The following is a 21,476-nucleotide window of genomic DNA, read 5'->3' on the forward strand; positions in this document are numbered from 1 at the left end:
CTTTCTCTCTCTCTCCTTCTCTTGCCATTAAAACCATTTATCTGTTGTCCTTAACTCCAGTGGCAGAAAAAATGGATCTCTGCAGGTGGGTCTTTATGCTTTTTTGACTTATGAGAATATGTTTAAAGCTACAGCCTCCTAAAAAGAAAGAAGAGATGTCTTTTTAGACTTATGCAGCCCAGAATGACTACACAGATTTGAGCAGCACCTCTCACCCTATCTAACTTAATGCCTCCCAGAATAGTTCTTCCATCCATGCTCACCCAGACCACTGGTTCTCATACTTAACAGAAGGTAAAAGAAAACATTGATCATACTTGCTATCTTTCCCTCAGTTCTCTAGGAAACTGACTCCAGCAAAAAAAAAAGCAAAAACCTGACTTGCTAACAATTCATGGGAAGGGGGCATGGGGCAGAGGAGTTACACAACCCCAGGGAAGCAAGAGGGAAGGAGTGAGCCAGGAAAGGGACAAAAGCAAATACCAGGTGGTAACATTACTGGACTGGCCACAGCTTCAACAGAAAATACAGCTGGTTGTTTATACACTTAGGGACACTCCCAGAAAGGGCATACAGAAATCTCATGACAAGAGAAAGAAGAACTTAACTATCTCCCACTGGCCAAAGTCCACCTGACAGGGGATCAGCTTCTCACACTGCTGGCTTGCATTGCTGGTCCCTTCAGGCAGCTGCTGGGGGATTAGAACTAAAGTGTCAGAGTTGACATCTGCAGCATGAGCCACAGTGCACAGGATGAACCAGCAGCCAGCAGCACACCTGCCTGCAGTTCACAGCCTGTGGCCCACAGCCTTGCAGGTCTGACCAGGCAATCCCATAAGCAAGCATGGGCCTTGAGGGATTCCATGGCACCCTGTGCCTCAGTGGTTCCAAGGAAGCTTTGGGGTGGCAGACAAGAGTCATGAAGAGACTAGGAAGAATTGCTCTAGCAGGCTGGCTGACCAAGCCTCATAGACATCGTCTCTGTCATAAAGGCAGTGATATACAGCTCAATGAGACTCTGTCCAGGAAAGATGGAAACCTCTTCTCTGTGACCTATAAGGATATATATGTATAGTTGGTGCCAGGCAATTTTCCTGGAGGGCCACCAGAAGCATGGAGCAGAAGACCAAGCAAATGGCCAAGCAGATCATTGGTAGGAAGGAGGTATAAACTAGGCCAAGTACTCACCTTCCAGCTCAGGGCCTCCTGTTCACACCACTATGAGTCATATACTCTCAGCATTGACAGCCTGCAGTATAGTAGAAGTAGCATAGGCTTTGAATCTCAACTCTGCCAGTAGCAGTGTACTTTAGACAACTTAAATTATCTGAGCCTCAGTTTCTCCATCTGTGTTATGAAGATAATAACATCTACCTCATAAAATGGTCATAGTAATTAGAAGACCTCTTATATGCAAAGTGCTTAATCCCATGCAAGGCACATGGGAGGCATTTAGGTGATGGCTTTAGGCTTCTCAACAGCAACCTGGAATGTGGGAGGCAACAAGAGTCGTGACTACAAACTCTTTTCAACTTAGAATTCTATACTCAAAGTATCAGTCAAACATGAGGGTAGAATAAAGACATTTTAAACTATGCTCAAAATATTTCCTCACATGCACCCTTTCCCAGGGAACTACTGGAGGCTATGCTCCACCAACCCAAGTAATTAGACAAGAAGGAAGAAAACATGAAATCTAAGAAACAAGAGAGCCAAAGGAAAAAAAAGAAGGAACTTAGGAGACATTGAGGATGAGCAGTCCCAGAATGACAGCTGGGTACCAGGCATGGAGACAACCTGTCTTATATTGGAAAATTCACAAGGCTCCGAGAGAGATCCTCAAGCAGATGAAATGGATAGAAGTCCCAATACATTGCAGTATATTGAACAGTGATTCAGATAATTGGCTTGCAAGTTTGAAATTTTATTAACAAGAAAACTAAACAAATGGAAAAACAAGATAATTACTAATTCTAAGAGTAAAAGTTGTACAGAAAATGAAAAGTTAATATAGTATTCTATATGGCTCAGTCATGAGTAGTGTGTGTATATGCATAAGTATACACTGTGTAAATATATATATAAACATATCTAAATGTATATGTGTTCATGGGTACATATATATACACAAGGAAGAGATTTTCGTTTGTTTGTTTGTTTTGAGATGGAATCTCGGGCTGTTGCCCAAGCTGGAGTGCAGTGGCGTGATCTCGTCTCACTTCAACCTCTGCCTCCTGGGCTCAAGCAATTCTTCTGCCTCAGCCTCCCAAATAGCTGGGATTACAGGCATGCACCACCATGCCCGGCTAATTTTTGTATTTTATTAGGGAGGGGGTTTCACCATGTTGGCCAGGCTGGTCTCCAATTCCTAATCTCAGTGATCGCCCCCGTCAGCCTCCCAAGTAGCGGGATTATAGACACACACCACCATGTCTGGCTAATTTTTGTATTTTTAGTAGAGATGGGGTTTCACCATGTTACCCAGGCTCAAACTCCTGGGCTCAAGCTGTCTGCCTGCCTCGGCCTCCCAAAGTGTTGGAATTACAGGCATGATCCACTGTGCCTGGCCCAGGACTCTAACTTTTAAGTATGAACTTGTAAGTTAAAATGACTCTCAGACCACCTGTGTGGAGTCTCTGAGAAAAGAGTAAACTATTGTAATAGTCCAGGGAGAAGGGATCAAGTCCTTATCTAGGGCAGTTGCAATGGGAACCAAACATGGAAACAGCTCAAACCTGGTGGAAGTAGGATCCACTGAATTTGATGACTAACTGGATGTAGAAAATGAAGAGGAAATGTTGAGAAAGACTCTGATGTTTCCAGTCGATATGCCTTAGAGGAAGTGATGCCCCAGGCAGCTTCATAAAATGGAACAAGAATAGATGTTGAATCAGAGAGAACTAGCTCAAACTCAGCTCTACGACACTTACTAGCTATGTGACCTTAAACATGTTACCTAACATCTCTGAGCCTCAGCTTCTTCATCCATTATATGAGGTTCATTTGAATGCATCCCTCTTGAGTCATTTATACAGATTAAATGGGGTCATGCATCTAGTGTGCTTAGCAAGAGTGTGGCACGTAGTAAGAGCTCAAAGGTTGGTTGTTGAAATTTATTGGTAACATCCCTTAATTCTACGTTCAGCAAGAGCCTCCAGTGTTTTTTTTCTTTCTTTCTTTCTTTTTTGAGACAAAGTCTCACTCTGTCACCCAGGCTGGAGTACACTAGCACAGTCTCAGCTCAGCGCAACCTCTACCTTTTGAGTTCAAGTGATTCTCATGCCTCAGCCTCCTCAGTAGCTGGAATTACAGCATGTGCCACCATACCCAGCTAATTTTTGTATTTTAAGTAAAGAAGAAGTTTCACCATGTTGGCCAAGCTGGTCTCAAACTCCTAACCTCAAGTGATCTGCCCGCCTCAGCCTCCCAAATTGTTGGGATTACAGGCGTGAGCCACTTCATCCAGTGAGAAGAGGCTTTTTTAAAGGAAAAGTTTTTTATTCTATTAAAACTATATGAGCTAGATATCATTATACCCATTTTATAGATTCAACTGAAGCTCTGACTTGTCCAAGGTCACACAGTGGGCATTCCTGTGCCTGTGTCTGTGGTGGATGCTAAGGACAAAAAAGACATTCATTTAATCAATTACAGTTTTTTTCAGTGTAGACAATAGCTAGGATTTCTGTAGTATACTCATTTTATCTAACCTAAAGGAAATACATATCTGCACGTGGGTCTAGGTATTAGGGTAAAATGGGATGACTGAATCGCTGAGTATTTCTCTTACCTCCATTTTGTCCAAGAAATTCCTAGTTTGGGTCCTTTCACTATAAAATAGCTTTATTTAAAAATACACACCTTACAGTAGAAGGGACCATGCTTGCTTTGTACATCTTTGTATTTCCACAGCTAGCACTGTGCCTGGTTCGTGGCAGGTACTCAATGCCTATGTACACAAAAGAATTAATTTATAAATGTCCATAAAGTGCTCCAAGAGACAATGCAGAAATTAGATTTAGATGGTATAGCCCAGGAGGACATGACTGAGGCGAGTGGGTGTAAGTGTCTTGACAGCAAATGTCTGGTGAAGAAAGCAAATAAGTCTCTCGTTTTTAAAGGTTTCTAATATTTGAATGGGCACCACTCTAAAAGAAATTAATTTATTATTAGCAGGGGTAATGGAGCTAGCATTGGATGTTTACCTGTCAGGGAAAATGGTAGAATATGGAGTAAAAGCCTTGGACTTGAGTTACCCACAGCTGAGCAGGAGCCTTGAATCTGCCACTTCATAATTTTATGATCTTGGGCCAGATATTTTACCTCCGTCAGTTTCCTCTCTGAAAAAATAAAGATAATAATGGTATCTACTTCATGGAGTGCTACGCTGTCTAATTCAGAAAAACTGCACATAGCACTTGGCTAGGCATATAGTATTTGATCCATATTTACTACTATTATTACTGTTTCTAGGAGAAATTTATGCCTTAATGGCAAACTGGGACTTGGATGGAATCTAAAATAGCTTCTAGTTTACCTGGGTTTACAGCATGTGGGGGACGTATTGTCATGTTGATGGCAGATAATAACAATTTGGTTGAAATATCACCTGTGTGATATATAAGGTTTTGTCTTTTCTTTTTAAAGTTGCTCCAGAACAGCCTCAAAATTTATCCTGCATACAGAAGGGAGAACAAGGGACTGTGGCCTGCACCTGGGAAAGAGGGCGAGACACCCACCTATACACTGAGTATACTCTACAGTGAGTGAGAGGCTGTATTTTTGCAGCTATTTTGTAGATCTTCTCTTAAATGACATTTAGAAATATCTGTTTTATTTATTTTTATTTATTTGTTTATTTATTGTTTGTTCATTTTGAGACGGAGTCTCACTCTGTCACCAGGCTAGAGTGCAGCGGTGCAGTCTTGGCTCACTGCAACCTCTGCTTCCCGGGTTCAAGTGATTCTCCTGCCTCAGCCTCCTGAGTAACTGAGATTACAGGCACTCACTACCATGCCCAGCTAATTTTTGTATTTTTAGCAGAGATGGGGTTTCACCATGTTGGCCAGGATGGTCTCGATCTCTTGACCTCGTGATCTGCCCTCCTCAGCCTCCCAAAGTGCTGGGATTACAGCCGTGAGCCACGGCGCCCGGCCTATCTGTTTTATTTTTACCAGAGAGGAGAAGCAATAGATACTTCTAGACAATTAGATACTTTTTTAAAAGTTTCTATGTTTATAGTTAAAACTGGTTCATTCACCTATAGTATGAGAGACCTGATGTCTTGGGTCTGAGTTCTAACTCAGAGTTCTCTTCAGTGCATCCAAGATCCAAGTTATAGCTGTTCTTTCCCACTCTAGTAGGGTTAAACTAGCTGCATAAGATCGCTTCTCTTTTTTGCAGCTGTAGAATCTTGGGGTCATGATACATAAATAAACTCCTCCTTGTGGTAGTTTTCCATTCGCTTGGAGAAGTTTCTTTTTAAAGCACCATTGGCTGACCTAAGAGTCCATGAGAAGAGAGAGTCTGGGAGATTCTGTTCCTTGAAGTAGATTTCATGATCCCGTTAAATATCCAGCTGATTTGTGCTATTCCTGAGTGAGGAGGAGATGGAGGAAAGGAGGGGTTCTGTAGTACATGTACTTTTTCTAACCTAAAGGAAATATCTATCAACACGCAGGTCTCAGTATTAGGGTAAAATAGCCCCGGATTCTACTCTGGCCACTGCTGTACTAGGAACTGACAGTTCTGTTCCACAGATGTCAAGGTGGCCTCGGTGCTTAGGATAATGTTTGGAACTGCGCTGGGGAGCCAAGATGACAGCAGGGTTTGGGGAATTTCAGCAGCGTAGGCTTGGTTACCGATCTACATGAACATGAAAGAACTCAGTTCTACCAAAAAAGGGAGTTGGGTGAAGTATAGTCTTATATGACCATATAATATAAATGTTCCTGGGGTATATCCTCAGTCATAAGATTGACCTTTAAAAATTGTCTAGAATTCTAAATATTTAAACATTTTGTTCTTTTCTACTGTAAGTAGAAAATAGCACATAAAACATCTTGCTACACGTGGTTGTGTTTTATTTACAGGCTAAGTGGACCAAAAAATTTAACCTGGCAGAAGCAATGTAAAGATACTTATTGTGACTATTTGGACTTTGGAATCAACCTCACCCCTGAATCACCTGAATCTAATTTCACAGCCAAGGTTACTGCTGTCAATAGTCTTGGAAGCTCCTCTTCATTTCCATCCACATTCACATTCTTGGACATAGGTATATTTTATTTCACTATTTCACTGGTACTTTATAATTATTTTTAAAATCACTCAAATCTTTTTTATATGGTTGTTTCAAGAAAGACAGAGATTGATGGAAATTGGCCAACAGGCATAAGCAAAAGATAGAAGTTACTTTGATGCAAGTAAAAGGGTGCAGATTCTAGAGCTATCTAAAGATGGCTATACATAGTGGGATGTTCAACATTATTCTCTCTATTGAAGAAATTAGCCCCTGGATTCAAATCCCATGAAAGAACCAGCTACTAATGATACCACCTCACTGAGGAGAGGGTCCTGTGAGGTCATTCAAGATGCTCAGTGCAAGCCCTTCTTGGAGGAGGTGTCCTTTCACCCCCGTGGCTACTCCCATTGTTGTGAGATAGGCTACATGTGGGCCTGCTAGGCTAGAGCAGCGAGGTACAAACTATAAATGAAATTTCTCAACACAGATGCATCTTGCTCTGAGAATACTTACCTCCATCCCTGGAGTGAGCCAGTACCTTTCTGAGCAAATGTAATTGGTCCGGTTGAATCAGAGGCCAATCTCAAGCATTCCAAGTTCTGACCATCCAGGCAGAACTGGGCTGCCTGAAGTTCCAACCTCACACTAAGTGCTTCTCGCCTCTCTTTCCACGGCACTTCTCTGCATACATACTGCTAACGATGAGTCTGATCGTTGGCATTTACTATACACTTTTCCACCACATTTCTTCTCAGGCTTCCTCCCATTTTCTTTCATAGACCGTTCATCTCTAGGCTACCTTCTTGCCCCCTTGTTCTTTTCCCCTGTCCCTTTGCTATGAATTTTCCTACCAACATTTCTTCTCCTCCTGAGGCAGTCATCACTAGCCACCTCTGGCTTCTCAGTCATTGGAACTCTTGGGTTTGGCACATTGGTTTTTTAAAAACCATTGGACTAAGTGGAGTTGAAACTTACCACTAATGTTGGTAGTAGTTATTTGGTGAAAATGAGATTTGATTAAGGGGGATTGTTTTAAAGATTCAGAAGTGAATCCAGCTTTTAAAAAAATTCTTTCTTAAAGCCTGGAACTTTTCTCTTTTATATTTTACCAAATGTTGATGGTTGTGCATCTCAGAACTGAGTTCTGTCAAACTCTTTATAGCTCATGCTAGTACATAAGACAGTTGCTGATCACAGATCCTGAACCACACTTTTTTGTTTGTCCTGGTTACTAGTGAGGCCTCTTCCACCGTGGGACATTAGAATCAAATTTCAAAAGGCTTCCGTGAGCAGATGTACCCTTTATTGGAGAGATGAGGGACTGGTACTGCTTAATCGACTCAGATATCGGCCCAGTAACAGCAGGCTCTGGAATATGGTAATGATCTTCAGAGTGAAGGAAAAAGCATTGAAGCGTTCTTAATATTGCTGCGCAGACCTCTGTCTTTTCATACAGCAAAATATAGAGTTTAAGAATATTTATCCCAAAAGTACACAGTAGAGAACTATCAGAAAGTCATGTACGCCTCTGTTGATTAAGAAATATCTGAATTTTGATCTCTGATTCTGAAATTTTTAAGGCTTTTGTAGACCAATATTAATTTTCTATAGTTTATTTCTAACAGAGGATTCATTTCTCCTTATTATTTACCCCCATCCTGTTATTATTTTTTAGCATTTAAAAATATATTGAAAAGAGAAATATTAAGAAATGTCCACAGAGATTTATATAGAATTTAATATTCCAAAGAAAAGGTCTACAATTTAATATAATACTAGGTATTACATGTTTCAAAATAAAAGGTATAGGATTATGATTCTTTCCAGGATTGTTATAAAATTCAATGGCATATAATAACAAAGGATCAGTTCCACAGATAGCTGATATTCAAGAGAGTATAACTAATTAAAGGGTTTTTTTTCTTAAAAAGCCAGTTCTATGTTTGTGTTAAAACATTCATCACATCCTAATTGTAATCAAATAAAAAATAATCTCTAGTGTAGAAACTTCTCCAAGACGTTTTGAAACTTCGTAGTTTTCAGTCTTATTTTTCAGCTGTTTTCAGGATCCCGCTCGAGAACCTACATAGATAGGTTCTTAGTCCCCGGAGATTTTGTTTTATTTTTGATGAGGAGCTATCATTTCAGATTAATATCATATCCATTCGGTAAGACAGACACTGATATTTCTTCTCATTTAGTGGTATGTCTGAAAAACAAATAAGATCATGGCCGGGCGCGGTGGCTCAAGCCTGTAATCCCAGCACTTTGGGAGGCCGAGGCGGGCGGATCATGAGGTCAGGAGATCGAGACCATCCTGGCTAACACGGTGAAACCCCGTCTCTACTAAAAATACAAAAAATTAGCCGGGCGTGGTGGCGGGCGCCTGTAGTCCCAGCTACTCGGGAGGCTGAGGCAGGAAAATGGCATGAACCCGGGAGGCGGAGCTTGCAGTGAGCCGAGATCGCGCCACTGCACTCCAGCCTGGGGGACAGAGCAAGACTCTGTCTCAAAAAAAAAAAAAAATTAAAATAAGATCAAATAGCCTGGGTTTTTTTTTTTTTTTTTTGCATTTTATGTTAAAATTCTTTAAATTAGCAATCTAGTATTAATAGGCACTTTAAAAAAATGTCTGTTTCAAGGTTAATGTTACAAAGGCCAAAGGAAGACATGATTTGCTGGATCTGAAACCATTTACAGAATATGAATTTCAGATTTCCTCTAAGCTACATCTTTATAAGGGAAGTTGGAGTAATTGGAGCGAATCATTGAGAGCACAAACACCAGAAGAAGGTATATGTCCAAAATGTACATACGTATCGGGGAGGAATAAAGGGGAGAGAGGGGAAGATGTAATGATTTCCTTGGAATAGAATCTTTAAAGTACTGGTGCTGAATCAAAAAGCATGACTGCATTAGTTAACAAGTTAATTTTTATATTAACTTAAGTGCTGAAACTGTTCAAGGAAGTATGTTTATATTGCTAGGAAATTTTTAACATTGGGTAAGTTCTACTGCTGTTTGCTATCAGTCGTGTTGGTTATAATGCTTGGTTATAACTCTTATCTCTCGTACTATCTCAGTAACTTATTTCACAGAGCTATAACCAGTAATTAATTTCATTTCTTGTTAAAGCTTCATATATTTTATATTTTTGATTCTATGAAAAGTAATGTGGCTCAATAAGCTATATGAAAAGCTTGAAAGAAAGTAGGCTCTGGAGACACATATTTCAAAATAAAATTTAGCATCCAGCAATCCTCTCTTGTCCAAATATTATAACACTGTACTCCAAGCCTTTGATATTTACTGCACAGATGAGAACCACCTGGCCACCCATAGCTATGAAAAGGATATCAAATGTGTTTTTCAGTCTGATGAATTTTTCTTTTTTAGTAATTATTGGGAAGGGAATGTTATTGAAGTATAAGAAAATATTTTATTGAAGCAAAAATGCCTATGTAAACTTTATGCCAATATTAAATCTTTGGAGACACAAGAAATAGCCACCTGAATATTAGTTTTTAAAAGCACTCATTTAGGCCGGGCATGGTGGCTCACGCCTGTAATCCCAGCACTTTGGGAGGCTGAGGTGGGCGGATCACGAGGTCAGGAGTTCGAGACCAGCCTGGCCAGCATGATGAAATCCCATCTCTACTAAAAAGACAAGAAATTAGCCAAGCATCATGGTGCCTGCCTGTACTCCCAGCTATTCGGGAGGCTAAGGCAGGAGAATCACTTGAACCCGGGAGGCAAAAGTTGCAATGAGCCAAGATTGTGCCACTGCAATCCAGCCTGGGCAACAGATCAAGACTTCATCTCATAAATAAATAAATAAATAAATAAATAAATAAATGCACTCATTTAGTGATATAGTAGAGAGCCTTTCATAATTTATATAAATTTGACTCAGAGAAAAACTTTTTGGCACATAATCCATTGTTCATTATCTGGAGCTTTTGTAACATTATCATGCAAAATCTAAATTCTTATTTGTGAAATTTATGGATATGTGTGCATTTAACCTCTCATAATTAAGTTGCATTTATTTTCTGTGAGCTACTAATGGCTTTTGGTAGCTGCTGATGCTTGGCAATCATACATCAGTGACATTCAAGGAACTGAAGGGCCTTCAGCAGAATATAATACCTAATATATGATTCATAGAATAATCTTACATTCTTCCTTACTTCTTGTATTAATTGCATTTTTTTGTTTTTTGAGACAGAGTCTTGCTCTGTCGCCCAGGCTGACGTGCAGTGGCACAATCTCGGCTCACTGCAACCTCTGCCTCCTGTGTTCCAGTGATTCTCCTGCCTCAGCCTCCCAAGTAGCTGGGATTACAGGCGTGCACTACCATGCCCAGCTAATTTTTGTTATTTTCAGTAGAGACGGGTTTCACCATGTTGGCCAGGCTGGGCTCGAACTCTTGACCTCAGGTGATCCACCTGCCTTGGCCTCCCAAAGTGCTGGGATTACAGAATACACTTTAAAAATTGTCTAAAAGCGAATTTATCCAACAAATGATAATTTATTACCACTCATTTTATAATAAAATCTCTTAATGTTGAACCACTTGCCCTCTGGTTGTTACTTTTATAATCCAGAGCTTACTCATAATATCCTTTTATTACATATAGTCAAAGTAATTTTTTTAAAGACTATCTCATGAATTAGATTTTGTTTATATATGTGGTACAGATAAAATTTCTGAAAATGGGCTATATTTTATATCCAAGTTCAAGGTAGTAAGTAGTCTGAGAAATATTTAAGTTATATCACATTAAGCCAAACTATAAACTAGGGAAACTCTGGGCTTGTGAATTCTTGTCATTCTTACTCACATATGATAATGACCTAGTTAGAGATGTGTGAAAAGGGTTTTCTTTTCTTTTTTAAAAAGTGTTTGTCTTTTGAATTAAAATTCCTTCAAGGCAGCACAGTAACTTTCTCATTTCCTATAAAATAAACCACCATCATAACAGTGAGTGTAGCAACTCATTATGGCTGTGAACTCATGGATGGTTATGAATTGAACCTAGGAAGCTGGCTTATTCAGTCACTGGAGGTATTCATGAAGAGGGAAACCCATACTCTGAGCTACACCACCTTTACCAAGCTCTGTTGGCTCCCTTTCTATCTCCGAATCTCCCTTTTCTGTGTTTGATTTTTCTGTGGGTTGTTGCAGGTCTTTTTTCTCTTACTCTAAGCTGCTTTTGGTTTTCACCCCTTACCCGCTGTTTCTGTCATCAGTTTCTTTATGAAACACCAATTGATGTAAACGTAAAAGGTGTGAATTTTTTTTAACACGTCTTCCTTTTAACCCTTTCAATGTGTACTCATATGTAACTTGGCATTTAAAAAAAATTACTAGTAAGCTTTTTTTTTTTTTAGGTACTCTCTAAAACTGTGAATGACTCTATAACAGAGTCAGCCTTTTTGCAGCCTTTGCTTCTCAAAATTGAGAGAAACGTAACATATCTGGGTGGATTGGGTGCAGTTGTTTATTTATATCATTCGAACAGTGGGTTAGGTCCTTTACTCCACAGGGTCCTTACTATGTCATTAAATTCAGCTCTTATCACTGAAAAACACTTTTTAAATGACCGCAAAGTAAGGGGTAGGAGGAAAGAAACTACTTTGCTGTGTTTAAGAGAACAGTCTTGAAATCAGCATCCATCAAAGGCAGGCCTGATAGTGACACTGGGAAGAGAGCAGCCACATTTTCCTTGTAGTAGGAAAACATTCTTGAATTTGGGCTCAAGGTGCCCAGACATGCCTGAGAATATGCACAGGTATTGAGGGAAGGTGATGTCTCACCACTTAGAACACCCAGGAAGAGATGCCAAAATACTGATTAATCAGCTGTTCCTTAGAGCTATGTTACCAATATGTGTCTCTGTCTGTTAATCCGCCATTTTATAAAGTCTTATTTGCAGTTTGTGATCTTGCTCAACTCTATTACAGCTAACAAAGGAAGCGTTGCATGTTCATTGGTACTTTGGAGGGGCAGAGTGGTAAAGGAAAAACCTTCCCCGATCATGGTGACAGCAACGGTGAGGGGTGAATAATCCCTAAAGGGGGAGAAAATGAAGAGTTACCAGCTGCAGCCACATCTTCCCACATTGAGAAGCTAGGAAATTCATGCACTCATTTGTAATTTTAAAATATTGCCAAGATAAGATAGGTGTGAACAATTAAATACTAGAGGTTATTTTGGATAGCAGACATTTGAGAACAGTCAAGCTTGGAGGATTGGCAAACATTTTCTCTACAGGTCCAGATAGTAAATATTTTCAGCTTTGCAGATCATACGATCTGTCACTACTAAATGTGCTATTGTCACATGCAAGCTGCCATTGACAATACCTAAACAAACAGGCATGGCTGTGTTCCAACAAAACTTTATTTATGTATGCTGAAATTGGAATTTTATGTAATCTTCACGTCACTAAAAAGGATTCTTCTTTGTTTGGAGATGGAGTCTCGCTCTGTCCCCCAGGCCGGAGTGCAGTGGCGCGATCTCGGCTCACTGCAAGCTCCGCCTCCCAGGTTCATGCCATTCTCCTGCCTCAGCCTCCCGAGTAGCTGGGACTACAGGTGCCCGCCACCACACCCGGCTAATTTTTTGTATTTTTAGTAGAGACGGGGTTTCACCATGTTAGCCAGGATGGTCTCGATCTCCTGACCTCGTGATCCGCCCACCTCGGCCTCCCAAAGTTCTGGGATTACAGGCGTGAGCCACCACGCCCGGCTGGATTCTTCTTTTGATTTCTTTTCAACCATTATCAAAATCATTTGCTTACAGGATGTATTAAAACAGGCAGAGGGCCAGATTTGGCCCAGGGGCTGTAGTTTGCTGACCCCTAAGCTAGCTATACTCGAAAGCATCATATGTGTGTCTTTTTGCTTGAGGCTTGAGAATGAATGATTCTTTTCTCAAGAGATTTATATCAGACACTTTCACTAACAGGAAAGTGTTATGTTTGAGATTCAGTAACAGTCCCTAAACCCTTCTCTCCTTCACTTGTTCTCCTCTAAGCTCAACACCTATCTTGGAAGGAAGGAATGACAATTCAGAACCCTTTTCAAGAAGTTACATGAAGAAGAGCAGAGATATCAATCTTTTGTTGTTTTTGTTTTTAGGATCTGAGATAATATAGTGTATTTGCAAGGGGATGAAAAGGGTCCAGCAGAAAAGGAGAAATTAATGACACAGGGAAAGTGGGGAGAATGGCTGGAGAGACGTCTTTGATAAAGCAAGAGGGAGTGGGGTCCAGAACTCTGGCTAAGGAGTTGGACGGTGATGGAAGTAGGGATGATTCATCCACTGGGACATCATTAGCAGTGCTGTGTTAGGGAATTGGTTGGGGGAGTTTGAACGTTTTCGTGGTGGAAAGAGAAGAGAATTTCCATCTGATTGCTTCCTTTTGCTTGGTGGAGTCTGAGGCAAGGTCATCTCTTTTTCATATTGGTGGCTTCTTCCACTTTAACCCTACAGTTTTTTTCCTTTACAGACAAAGTAGTTACATCTGACTTCCATTTCTCATATTTGTATGTTTAGTCATTTGTACCCATTTCTTTTGAAATCACTTGAACATACTGGCCTTTGGCTTTTTTTTTCTCATGTGCCTATAACAGTTTTATCTGTATTTGGCTAGATAACGTTGAGGTTAGAACTTTTAGTGACTCTGTGACAGTTGAATGTCAAAGATTCTCCTCACTATTAGCCCTTGTGTTGCTTGAAGCAACAGCGATTTTACACCCCTGGTCATGAAATGTTACACTTTGAGACTCATGCAGATTCAACTAATGATTTATCTCCCATGGAGGTTTACATTGCAGGTGGGCACCATTAACATTTCAGTTTACTTGCAATTTACCTTGTGAAAAGAGTATAATTCTAGAATTTGATTCTTAGCTCTGTAATAATCTGCTGGGTTGTAGATTTTTAATGAGTCAATGAGTGTCCCCTTTAGATTTCTTACCAATATGTAATTAACTGAAGACATGTACTACTGTGGTACAACTCAACTGGCTTTGACACTGAGCACACCCAGGTTTCCAAACCCTGATTTTGCAAATGTCTGGATTATCTAGTTTGTGGAGTATTCAGGTCTTGGTCAATGTAGTGAACTGTAATGGGAAAAGCAGGGTCTTTGGGGAAAGCAAGACTTGGGTTCAGTCCTCAGCTTTGCCATTTACCAGGCCCAAGTCTTTTGTAAATCATTTAACTTTTGCCAGCCTCCTTGTCCTCAGCTATAAAGCAGATGTAATCATATGCACCCTTGCGTTATGTGAGGGTTAAATGAGATGATGTATATAAAGTGTCCAGACACCACCTGACAGTAGGTGGTTAGTGAATGTCACATCCCCTTTCCTTTGTTGCCTGTGCTTTTTTCCTTTTTGCATCTAAGCTAGCAGATAGAAGTCCCAGGTTTGACTCCTGGGCCACTCTTCATATTCCTGGAGAATTAAGAGCATTTTCAAAATGTTTTACATAAGCATTGCTTACCTCTAAGTCTTCACTGAAAAGATAAATACTACCACTACTGCAAAGGAGAGGAAAGAAAAGAGTGAATGTTTAGAAAAAAACAAAAAAGAAAGTAGAGCAAGAGAGGCAGGAAAAGGAAGTAACGAAGGAGAGGATAGAACAAAAAGAAGGCCCACCTGATGGAGAGCGGAAGTATCCCAGAGAAACCATTAGCTTTCTCAGAGCCAGGCACCTGCATGGTGCAGAGCCAAGGCTATGGGCTCTGGGATAAAACAGATTTGTGTTCAAAGCCTGGCATTTCTGTTGATTAGTTCTGGGACCTTAAGCAAGTTCCTTAACCTTTCAGCACTTCAGTTTTCAAATGCGGGAAACAGCAAGAGCTACACTTGCTGAGCACTCACCATGTGTCAGCACGCTCCACTGAAATTCCCACTCTGCCCTGTGTGACGTGTGGAATTATCACCCTCATCTGACAGATGAGGGAGCTAGCTGAAGGATGTGGTTAGCATTTGTTCAAAGTCACAGAGCTGGGCTTACCCCGCAGACCTGGCTCTGAAGCTCACACTGACTACTGCAGGAGGAGGGAAGAGGGAGCTGTGGATGGGCCCACACAGCACCTGCCCTCTACATGCGGGTACTTGCGCTCCCTTTCTTTCTCTTTTGCTCTTCTCTTAATCTCCTGTTATCCAGGTGGTTGGACTTAATTTTCTAGAAATTTCCATCTGGTTAGATGGAACTTTCTAACCTAGCAAAAAACCCCAGTGCAGCCTCCCCTCAAATACACTCTAAGTTTCACTGTTGAGGAAATTAGCTTGGTGCAGCTGAAGCCTGTTTTCAGGAGTTGTTTCTACTGGTTCCACTCCTGGCTGTAAATCAAAACAAATCTAAGTGACTCGATGGTAGAGAAAACAAAATGACTTCACTCACTCACGTGAGCATGAACTCATGCACACACACTCACGCTTACACATACAGGAGTTGATTATTTAGTCTCTTTGCAAGTATGTTTGGCTGAAATGAAGTTGGGCCATATTTGACCATTGTCTTACAGACTGGTGGTTATTTAATCAGTTCAGCCTGTGTTTTGGCATTAAATAGATAATATGTGATTTGTTCATTCATTACTTAACCCTTATTAGGAGCCTATTATATTCTAAGTGCTGCGCTGGGTATGTGGCATATTAAGTGAGATAGGACTTTCCTTTAAGTACATCACTGTCTAATGATCACACACCAAATAATTATACTATACCATGATAAGTCTAGGAATGGAGATGAACACAAGGTTTGTCATTTATATTAGTGTATTTTTACAAGACCAAAAAGTGTTTTTCTATATGAGTTGTATCTTCTCTGTTGAGAATTCTTTCTGCATTCTAGTAAAAAAAAAAAAAAAAAAAAAAAGAACCACATATACTTTATTTTTATTTTTTTGCTCTGTCTTATGGTGCTAAAGCCACATGTACTTTCCTTGGGTTATTTTAATAACACATGTTTTGGTTTTTTTTTTTTTTTTTTTTTTTTTTTTTGAGACGGAGTCTCGCTCTGTCGCCCAGGCTGGAGTGCAGTGGCGCAATCTCGGCTCACTGCAAGCTCCGCCTCCCGGGTTCACGCCATTCTCCTGCCTCAGCCTCCCGAGTAGCTGGGACTACAGGCGCCCGCCAACACACCCGCCTAATTTTTTGTATTTTTAGTAGAGACGGGGTTTCACCGAATAACACATGTTTTAAGAGTAAGTTAAGGCCGGGTGCAGTGGCTCATGCCTATGTAATCCTAGCACTTTGGGAGGCCAAGGTGGGTGGATCGCTTGAGCTCAGGAGTTTGAGACCAGCCTGGGCAACATGATGAAACCCTGTCTGTACAAAAACTACAGCAATTAGCCAGGCGTGGTGGTGCGCACCTGTAGTCCCAGCTATGTGGGAGGCTGAGGCAGGAGGACTACTTGAGCCTGGGAAGTGGAGGTTGCAGTGAGCCAAGATCATGCCACTGCATCACTGCATTCCAGCCTAGGCAACAGAGCAAGATCCTGTCTCGAAAAAAAAAAAAAAAGAGTAAATTAAGAAACAAATTCCTCATCATTTTTTTTAAATTTGTTTTTAAGGTAACCTTGTTTTTCTGACTTTTTGGCCAAAGATATATATGTTCATTGTTAAACAAGAAAAAGAAAAAATACTGTGACACACACAGATAATTGAAGTTATCCTCTAATTCTACTCTTCCAGAATCGCTTACTGAATGACCGGCTAACTTTCAAAGTAGTAAATATATGAAAATATGTCTTTTTTTCTCCTTTGAAACAGAGCCTACTGGGATGTTAGATGTCTGGTACATGAAACGGCACATTGACTACAGTAGACAACAGATTTCTCTTTTCTGGAAGGTAAGTTTTAAGTGTCAACTTAAAACTCAAGGGAATAATATCAGTTTCAAGGCAGAAAAAGACCTATTTGCATAGTGGCTTTTATATGAGGCTTCAATGATTTTGCTAGAGCTTATTTTCTCAGACATATTCATGACACACCACAGTGTCATGTGCCTTTGGTGGACAGGGGTGAGAGCTGAGTTCCTTCTTCCACACAGTCACATCGTTTCAATCCCACTTCCTGTAAGATCAAGGTCTTTATCCATCCCTGGCACTTCTACCCTCTGACCCCAACTACATCATCTCTTCTGACTGTTGTCCCCTTTCTGCCCACCCCCATCTCTCCTACATAAATATGCCCAGCAGTGACCATGTCACTTCACTTATTCACTCTTTGGGAAACAAAAGATGAAAAAGCTGTGGATGTGGATATTTAATAATGTTTGTTAAGTCACTGAAGAGGGAGAAGGAGGAAAGAAAAAGCTGCTCTACTTTAGGAACAGTAACAGTGGTAGAAAATCACATAAACAGGCCAGGTGCGGTGGCTCACGCCTGTAATCCCAGCACTTTGGGAGGCCAAGGCAGGCAGATCACTTGAGGTCAGGGGTTAGAGACCAGCCTGGCCAGCATGGCAAAACCGCATCTCTACTGAAAATACAAAAATTAGCCAGGCGTGGTGGCACGTGCCTGTAATCCCAGCTACTGGGGAGGCTGAGGCACGAGAATCACTTGAACCCGGGAGGCAGGGGTTGCAGTGAGCCAAGATCATGCCACTGCACTTGAGCTTGGGTGACAGAGTGAGACTCCATTTCAAAAAAAAGAGAAAATCACACAAACAGGAATAGAAAGCAGCCCTTCCTCAGGAATGGTAATAAAACAGTAGTAAATTAGACAACTTTCCAGAAAACAGTGAAGCCTGACATTATCATAGAATGTGAAAGTTTCACAAAGCACTGAAAGCTGGCATTGCCATTTTATTTAATCCTCACAAAAACCCCCTGAGGTAAGTACTGGTATGCCCACTTACCAGTGAATGAGAAAACGAATGAATGAATGAATGAATGAATGAATAAACAAGTATCAGACAGAGGAAAGAGAGGAAGTTCTTGCCCAAAGTCACCCAGCTACTAAGCACAGACCTGAGACTGAAACCTTATCCAGAACTGCTGCATCGTGACTCATCTTTGCTGAAGGAAAATGCTGTGTGATTTGAAATGAGCTACTGATTAGCATGCTCATAAGAGGTTTCCTGGTGAACTGCACTCTTTATTTCTCAGAACTCACATCCTCTTCACTACACCTCTTCCAGTTGAGGATAGAAAGTTTTGGAATTATGAATCTGAATGAGCACAAAACCAGAAGAGTAAGAATAACAATTATAAAGTCCTCTGATGGGGTTCACATGATGGGTTTTGATGGGTTTTGATCATTGCACGCTTCTTCAGTTTTAAGAAATGAGTTATTTCTTCTTTCTCCTCCCTGTCTCTCTCACACACACATAAAATGTCTGGTATAAGAAGAGACTACTATAAATAGCCTGGTGAATCACGATCAGGCTCTTCACTTTGAAACTAACACTGCAGCTCAAAATTTATTTTAAAATGAATCTACTTTTAATAGCAAGACAATTCTCAAAGCAGGACGTTTAGAACAGCCATAATTTGTGAATATTATAGAAGAACCCAGCCTAATTATTTCCTTTTCACGAGCAAGTGACTGGTTAAAACCAAAATTCCTCCTCTCATGTAAAGGTTTCTCCTCCAAAAATGTCCTCAACAGTGATATGGAAAGATATGCTACGTGTTAATCTATTCCACGCCTCTCAACTCAAGGGTTTCTCTCAGTAGAATGAGGGTAATGATACTGGTATCTGCAGAGCTGACAAGACCATTGTGGGGATCAGCAAATGAGAGGACACAAATGTAAAAATCACGAGGGCCACCAGTGTAAAATTCATCAGTGCTGCATGATGCATGTTTACCCTGACGGTGAAAGCTCCATGCCTGTGTGCTTCTCACTGTAACAAACAGAGTTCATAGTGGACATCATCATGGTTCCCTGAAACCAGCACCAGAGTGAAGTCAAAATAAGTATGTGTCGGCCATGAGTGATGCTTGGTAAATGTGAGTATGCGATTTCTTCTCTGCTGCCCTGATTTTATTTCTATCTTCACGAGGCTTAGGTTCTATAATGAGGTCTTGGAATTTGGAGGGACTTCAAAGCTCTTCTAGTTCAGCCTTCCTTTCATTATAAACATGGCTCCTACTCCTGCCAGGACAGACAGATGTCTCAGTGGGGATATTCTGGGACAGGGAGAATCTCACTTTGTAGTCTACCCATGCCATGGTTGAACATCTCTTATTGTTTAGAAAATGTTTCCTTTTGTGTAGTCAGAATTGTGGGCTCAAGAAGGATGCCTGGGGTTGGAACTGGCTTATAAGAAACCAAAAAGGGCCAGGCACAGTGGCTCACGCCCATAATCCCTAATCCCAGCACTTGGGGAGGTCGAGGTGGGCAAAGCACTTAAGTCCAGGAGTTTGAGACCATCCTGGCCAACATGCTGAAACCCTGTCTCTACCAAAATACAAAAAAGTTAGCTGGGCATGGTGATGCTCACCTGTAGTCTCAGCTACTTGGGAGATTGAAGCAGGAGAATCCCTTGAACCCGGGAGGCAGAGGTTGTAGTGAGCTGAGATCGCGCCACAGTACTCCAGCCTGAGTGACAGAGCAAAACAAAGAAGGAAGGGAAGGGAAGGGAGGAAGGAAGGAAGGAAGGAAGGAAGGAAGGAGGAAGGAAGGAGGGAAGGGAGGGAAGGAGGGAAGGAAGGAAAAAGAAAATAGAGAAAGAGGAAAGAGAAGAAAGGGAAAAAGAAAGTAAGAGAAAGAAGAAAAAGAAAGAAAGAAAAGAAAGAAAGCAAAGAAAGAAAGCAAAGAAAAGGAAAGAAAGAGAAAGAAAAAGGTAAGCACTAGAAGCTTCTATAACTTGATGTCAGATGGTGGTCATCAAAAGCCAACCTCAAAACCTTCAGTGACTCTCTAGTCTAAGAGGCTCCCCAAGGAAAGTTGGACGCAGTCCTAAATTGTCACAGGATTAAGTCCTTTTCTGTCAAACCTGGGCTTCTTTAATGGCCCCAAACAGGCCACTCAGCTGAGGGTGGGAATGGAAACACTGACCAGAGTTACTGAGCAGTCCTGCTTTGGACCACAGAGCCACAGAGTTGTAGACTTCTAGAGCCAAAGGGGTTTAACTGTCATGTAGTCTCACCCCACAGTTTAAAACATGGAAACTGAGGTTTCAAGAGGTGACTTCCAGTGAGGGGATTTCAGGTGATTTGAGTCCGCTCTTATCCCAGCCTCTAACAGGGATTCCTCATGCCACTCTCAGGCAGGCTTGGGAATTCAAGGGAATGCTGTGGTACAAGGGACTCATCTAAGTGTCAGGCTAGAAGGAAAACTCTGCAGCCCGATCGCTTTGTGATAGGGCCCACGTCATACCTCACTGGGGAAAGAGAGCAAGGGCATGTGTGGTGGTTTTTTGGGTTTTTTTGTTTGTTTGTTTTTGTTTTTTTTTTTCCTTTGAGCAACTCTGGGAAACCAAATGCAAGAAACACCCACCACTGCAAAGAAGGAAATTTCATGCCTTGGCATCAAAGGAAGCCCCAAGTAAAACGCCATTTGCCTATGAATAAAGTGAGAGCGCTTTTCTCTTGCATATGGGGAAATGTGAGATGACCTTTCACTTTTGTAGGATGTTTACATTAGAGGAGAACAACTCCGTGCTGATTGGGTGCAGCCCCTGGGGGTTGGGGTGGGAGTATGTGTGTGAGTGTGGGTGTCAATGTGAGTGTAAGGATGTGAGTGTGTGGAAGGCGTAGGAGTGTGGGCATGTGAGTAGGGTGCGAATATGTAGGTATGTGAGTGTGTGTGTATGTATGAATGGGAGCATGTGTCAGTGTGTGAGGATGTGAGGATGCTGGTGAAGGAGACCTTTGCTTTGTTATGGTTTGTCACTCCTTTTCCCATGCCTTAGTTTCTCCTGAAAGTACCATTTCCTCAAAAATATCTTGTACTACTTTTTAAAATCATACCTTTTTTTTTGAGACAGTGTCTCATTCTGTTCCCCAGGCTGAAGTGCGGTGGCACAATCTCGGCTCACTGCAGCCTTCACCTCCTGTGCTCAAGTGATCCTCCCACCTCAGCCTCCCAAGTAGCTGAGACTACAGGCATCCATCACCACGCCTAGCTAATTTTTGTTTGTCACAGAGACAGGGTTTCACCATGTTGCCCAGGCTAGTCACAGACTCCTGGGTTCAAGTGATCTGCCCACCTCAACCTCCCAAAATGCTGGAACTACAGGCGTGAGCCACCACACCTGG

General features: G+C 41.3%; 1 protein-coding gene across 50 annotated transcripts in view; it reads left to right on the forward strand.

The window, feature by feature from the left end:
- The window catches only part of IL12RB2 (interleukin 12 receptor subunit beta 2), a 94,786-nt gene that overhangs the window by 14,854 nt on the left and 58,456 nt on the right, over nucleotides 1-21,476 (forward strand). For all 50 annotated transcript variants that reach the window (XR_010117453.1, XM_063625245.1, XM_063625226.1 and 47 more), the window contains 5 exons: nucleotides 4,648-4,762; nucleotides 6,093-6,277; nucleotides 7,480-7,622; nucleotides 8,887-9,037; nucleotides 17,039-17,118. Coding sequence is in view for 49 of the 50 variants with exons in the window: in XM_063625245.1 (XP_063481315.1) it covers nucleotides 4,648-4,762; nucleotides 6,093-6,277; nucleotides 7,480-7,622; nucleotides 8,887-9,037; nucleotides 17,039-17,118 (674 nt within the window). In the remaining variant the exon portion in view is untranslated. The remainder of the gene's footprint in view (nucleotides 1-4,647; nucleotides 4,763-6,092; nucleotides 6,278-7,479; nucleotides 7,623-8,886; nucleotides 9,038-17,038; nucleotides 17,119-21,476) is intronic.

The sequence above is a fragment of the Symphalangus syndactylus genome, chromosome 12 (assembly GCF_028878055.3).
Source record: "Symphalangus syndactylus isolate Jambi chromosome 12, NHGRI_mSymSyn1-v2.1_pri, whole genome shotgun sequence".
NCBI classification, from domain to species: Eukaryota; Metazoa; Chordata; class Mammalia; order Primates; family Hylobatidae; genus Symphalangus; species Symphalangus syndactylus.